The sequence below is a fragment of the Aethalodelphis obliquidens genome, unplaced genomic scaffold (assembly GCF_003676395.1).
Source record: "Aethalodelphis obliquidens isolate GAN/ISIS:26980383/991018 unplaced genomic scaffold, ASM367639v1 scaffold5, whole genome shotgun sequence".
NCBI lineage: Eukaryota > Metazoa > Chordata > Mammalia > Artiodactyla > Delphinidae > Aethalodelphis > Aethalodelphis obliquidens.
The window spans coordinates 74,441,165-74,446,739 of record NW_020837949.1 but is presented as its reverse complement, the minus strand read 5'-3'; the positions used below and the strand labels follow the sequence as shown (position 1 = coordinate 74,446,739).

Sequence of the window (5,575 nt, the reverse complement as noted above, 5' to 3'; positions counted from 1 at the left end):
TACTTGTAATTTCCCCACTCATTGACCAACAGCATGTATCCTTAAGAACGGACGTGTCTTAGATTTGATTATTTATTTGTGGTTTCTTCATTCAGCAAGGGTTTATTGGGGCCTCCTATGTTCGGATTCTGGGCCATGGGCTCCAGATGCAAAGATGAATACAATAGAGTCTGCCTTCTTGAGGAACCCCATGCTGGCTGGAAAGAAAAATCAACCCATTTTAAGATGTGATACAATGTGGTCGGTGCTATGATGGACAGGTCTGTGCAGTGTTTGAGGAACCCAGAGGAGAGAGGTGGAAATTCTAGTTATTATTTGGAAACTTGCACATTGCTGTGTCTTCTGCAAGTGGTTGCACCATGTTAAAGGCTTTTGATTGCATCTTTAAATGTATTCCACATATCCTTTTGGGATTTTCTACATCATCTGTCAGTTCCCTGGGGGGTAGTGTGACCTAAAGGTTAAGAGTAGGGAGCCTGGAGGCAGGTAGACCTGGATTTCAAATCTGTGGTTTACCTTCCAGCTGGTGACTGAGGGAATCACTCTCCCACATCCAGAGAAAAATATGCAAATGCAAGGCTTAAATATGATGCATGCAACACATTTAGCTTGGTGCCTGACATTCAGTACGTGTTCAATCATATCTTTCTCCAGGTGACTGCACCTTTTTTTTTAGTGGTGGTGGTAGCGATGGAAACTAGTTTATACTAAGCTTCACAGGACACACAAAGGTTTAGTTGCTAATATTTTTTAAAAAGGCCTTTATTGGTATAAAAACAGTTTAAACATTATATAAATACAATATAAATATTTCTTTTAAAAATATGTATAAGTTAGCATTTTTTTATGAGGTAAGCCTACACATTCCAAGAAATGATCTGGCTCTGAAACAGCAAGGGTATTCAAGCCGCATAGCCATTTTTACGTTACTTTTTCAAAACAAGTACATAAAATATTTCAAGAGGCACTTCATAAAAATATAAATATCACTTACATAAATTAACTCGATATCACATATTTAAATATCAATAAATTAAAAATAATTAAAATAGTGTCCTAACGCTCATACTTTTAGTTCTTCATAGAGAACAACATAAGTTATGTGCCCAGTGGACAGGTTTCTGACAAGAGGAGGGAATGCCCATGAACTACAGCAATCTTAGGTGCCCAGCTACTTGATCCGAATAGCCCTCAGGCTGAACTGCAGGAAGTTCTCAAGGCTTCGCAGGATGAGGATAATCTTTGTGTTCTTCATCCAGTCATCATTCTGTGACTGCAGATTATTCATCAGGCTGGCATTTGTGGTTGGGTCAGGGGTGGTTACTTCATCTGGATTCTTGACCTGAAGGGAACAGAAAACAAAAGGAATTGTTTAAATACCGGACAGATCTTTTGCAGTGGAGAGATACTCTGGCCTGTGGGAAGATGTTCAAATTGGGGTGAAGGAGCGGATTGGGGCCACCTGCCTTGGCTTGCCCAGATAGGGGGAGGTGCCTCTCCTCTGAGCCCACAGAGCTTAGGACCCGCTCACAGCAGCTGAGCTCTAATCTTTTTGCTGCTCTGTCTCCGTTAGACCTTAAGCATTCCGTGGGTAGCCATAGTATCTTACGTGTCTTCTGTTATCCTAAACAATGCCTGGCGCGTAGTCGGAATTCAATAGATAAATGAAGAACTTTGAGTTAAAGGCATTTTAATAGGTTCTTCGGGGAACTCTAATACTTTTCTCTGGTTTTGCTCTCACCCATTCATCCTGCATCTGTTAAGAGTCCACTGCTCTGAGGGCTTGAAGAGGACTGGGCAACACCTTTCAATGGACCCACTCACATGGAGCTAAGTAATTGTGGAAGGCCTTGCACCTCCAAGTGTGATCCTGGAGCACTGCAGCCTCACCAGAACCTTGTTAGAAATGTGAGTCTCAGGTCTCACCCCAGACCTGCTGAATCAGACTCTGCATTGTAACAAGATCCTCCAGGAAGCTCGTGTGCACCTTAAAGTGGGAGAAGCCCTGGTTTAGGGCAACCTGGTTTAGCCCTGGTTTAGAAAAGGCAGAGGCAGGATTAGCACCCATGTGCCTGCCTCTCAGTCCAGGGCCCTTCTCTTTGCACTTTGGCTCATCCACAAATTGTGCCATCAGGCCTCCACCATGTGGCATTTGAATGGCTCGCTGGTAGTGACCAAAGCTCTTGGTACCTGCTCTTTCAGCCTTTAGCCATTTCTCTGCATTAACTCTTTGGCAAAAGAGTAAGGGAAAGGAGTTGAAACTACCGTAATAACACGAATGTCAATTGGCAATATTAAAATAATTGTTGTGCTCTTTGTTCTGTTATGAGGATCACTATGTGAGGTTGAATGTGCTTCCTTCTGCCTCTACAGGTATTTTTTTCTTATTTCTTAAGCTCTTAGAAGTTGATGTTAAAACCCTCCCCATTTAACAGAGTTTTAAATACAGCTATTGATGTCTTTTGCAGAAGAGAGCAAAAAGAAAAAGTTTTAACTATCAGGAAATATTTCTCAGATCCTTTCCGTCACACATGGCCATCTCTTTTGAATTGGCGCTGCACTGCCGAGTTGTCTAGGCTGCTTTCTTTGAGCCAAGTGAAGGGATGAGAAGACACCCACCTTTTGCCTCAGGATCTGGGCCAGTGCTTTGCTGCTAATCTGCACAGCCTCGATGCTTCCCTTATCACCCTCATACTCATTCTGGAGGTAGTCCAGGTAGATCTGATACTCCAGAAGGCCGGTGGTGATTCTCATCAAGCAAGTCTCCTAAGAGGAAAGATGGTGGGAAAACTGGTTATTGCTAGGAAGACGTAATCGACTTTAAAAGTTAAAATTGCTCTAATTCAATAACTTCTCCGTCTGCCCCTCCAGGGAACTTCCAGTACTTCTTAAGCATCATGTTTTGAGACATGATGCTGAAGCTGCAGTGCTCCAGGATCACTCTTGGATGCTCAAAGCATCATGTCTCATGTTTTGAGATCTGTTGTTTAAGGAGAGCATCAGCTGCCCCATTTAAAATATCTGGACAGTGAGAGGCACCGCTTCATTTTCCCCAAAGCCCAGTAGATGCTAGATTGTGGCAAGGGGCCTTCCTCTGATTCTGTCCATAGTGCTCTTCCCTCTGGCTGCACTCCTGCCCTTGTCAATGTCGGGCGGAAAGCTCCTTTTTTGAAATAAAAGGGCTGAAACCTCCTTTTATGAAATAATCAGAAGTCAGTGGAGGTTATGCCACTGTCTGGCAGGAGAAGGGTATAGAGAATGACCTCAGCAGGGAGGGCAGGCCTGGATCCTGCCAAGGGCAGCCAAAGAGGAGAAAGGTCCCTGGACCAACTTACGCAGGATAAACTAGCTAGACCTGTGGGGTTTCCTAACATTTGACTGTTGTGAAAATTCCAGCACAGAGGGGCTATCTCTGACCAAGTCGTTCAAAAATAAGTTGCCTTTAATAGCGTTTAAGTTGGCCTCCTCATGAAATTTACATGATGCTCTTCACGTTTATCCCCTTCTTGATTACCTGCCTGGTCTATATGTGTACAGACACTGCATGCAAGAGGGAGAACTTTTTAGTAAGGAGTAGCTAAAAGTGAACGTATTGCATTCGTACCTGATTGAACCCAGATTGGAAGCATCCGTCTTTTTCTGCCATTTTTGGAAGGTTCAGGTTGTTTTCTGCCAGTGCCTCCTTGCTGTTTTCACACTTGTCATACTTCTCACACATCTGGGAAAGAATATCAGAACCGTTATCGTATAAGTGCCCCTAAAGCAAACACCACTAGAGGGCTGATGCCCTCTGGCCCTCATGGCCAGGAAGCTCTCTAAGAAAAGTGAAGTCACAATCCATTAGCCTCCAGGCAAGCAGGGTCTACAGGAGATGAGCACACTTGGGTTCAATTCGAGCCTCACCTGTGACTTCACGTTTATGACCTATTCCAAGTCTCAGTGTCCCTATCTCTCCAAGTTGGGGATAATGAAATACCTCCCCTGTAAGTTTACTGTGAGGATAAGACACAATATCTATATAAAGTGCCTGGCACATAGTAGGTACTTAATAAATAACAGGAATTTTGATGATAATTGGGTGAATATAATTTGAGCCATAGAATGTCCCAGCTGGAAGGACCTTTCAGATCATCTAGTCCAATTCCATAATTTTACAGATGGGTCCCAGAGTTGGTAGAGAATTTGCCCAAGATCACAAAGCTTGTTCAGCAGAACCAGAACTAGATTTGGGGCTCCCAATCCCCTCTCCAGTATTCTTTCCTTTCTACCAAAGCAGAGCCAAACTACCTTACATTTAAAGCTTGGGAGCTGCTTTAACGTACCTACGATTTTGCCACTTCAGTGGGCTATCAGGTATGCATTTTATATGCCAGAATGACTTTGGGGAATCCCTAACCACTGAGCTGGCGTCACCTAAAAGAACTGTGACTGCCCTGAGAAGCTGTACAGTCATTTCAGGTGGTGATTTTTAATCCTCCCAAAGTCCGAAACACGAAAAAGATTGACAGACCTTATTTTTTGGTTGTGGAAAAGGAAGTCCTGAGAGGCAGTGTAGCCTTCAGCTCACACCAAGTGTGGAGCTGAGAATGGGCCAGGGAGCATGGGTCCCAGCCCCACTGTAGATTCTCCAAGAGAAAAAGGAACTACCTGGGACCAGCAGCAGAGGAGAAATTACAGGACACAGTCTGCCCCTTTGGCTTCAAATCCAAATTGCCTCCAAACCCAGCAAAGACCTCCCAGTGCAGGAGCCCCCGTCCACATCCAAGGGCAAGGAAGTAGATGCCCACACAGGCCCTCCATCACCCTCAGGCAAGCCTACGTACCTCCTTTCTCATTGCGGAGATTTTGCCGAGGATGTACTTAATGAGAGCTTCAGTTTTGTCTGGAGAGGTGAGGAGTAGTCTGTCTGAAGTGGTATCATCTTTGAAATCTTCTCCCAGGGGTCCCGGGGTAGGGAAAGCAGTAGCCGTCACCAGGAGCAGCCCCAGGGAGAAGGCGACTGTGCCGGAGGGAAGGGAGAGCAGCCAGTGAGCAGACCGCACCGCTGGGGGAGCTGTGCTTCTGGCTGCTGGCCGCCCGCCAGCCCTCGGGGCAGCGGATACACACCGCCTCCCTGGCCCAGCACGGCTGCCAGCCAGTTCCAGGGCGAGGGATTTCCTTCACTTACTTGTGGAGAGGGAGTTCATAGCTGGGTTCCTGGAGGGCAAATGGAGCTCTCTTTCTCGTTCCTGGTGGGCTCGAGGGCAGACTGAACCTCAGACATCCCCGGTCTCATATTTATTGGGGGTTGAAACTCTAATATTGAGACTCATGGGAAAATCCCACATTTGATAAATCTTTGTTGGAGGATGGGGGTGGGACCAGAGCGGGTGGGGCTGATTGGAAACCTTATTAAGATTGTGCAATGTGACGTCCTTTAGCATCACAGGAATCACAACCAGGGGAAAAAAGTCATTACCAAGGCTAGTCCTCAGAAGCTGGATCACTCTTCCTTTACTTTCTGTTTTTTTTTTTTTTTTTTAGTGACTCAGCACATCGGCATGTCTTGAGAAGGAAAGTAAAGCTGAAATCATGC

At 45.3% G+C, this 5,575-nt stretch overlaps 1 protein-coding gene across 1 annotated transcript; it reads right to left on the bottom strand.

Moving 5' to 3' along the window:
• Positions 1-743: 743 nt before the first annotated feature.
• IL6 (interleukin 6) lies at positions 744-5,301 on the bottom strand. The gene is made up of 5 exons (XM_027102660.1): positions 5,168-5,301; positions 4,824-4,999; positions 3,605-3,718; positions 2,620-2,766; positions 744-1,342 (listed from the first exon to the last, which is right to left on the bottom strand). The coding sequence occupies exons 1-5, from the start codon at positions 5,184-5,186 to the stop codon at positions 1,172-1,174; spliced, it is 627 nt and encodes a 208-aa protein (XP_026958461.1). The 5' UTR covers positions 5,187-5,301; the 3' UTR covers positions 744-1,171.
• Between the last annotated feature and the right edge of the window lie 274 nt (positions 5,302-5,575).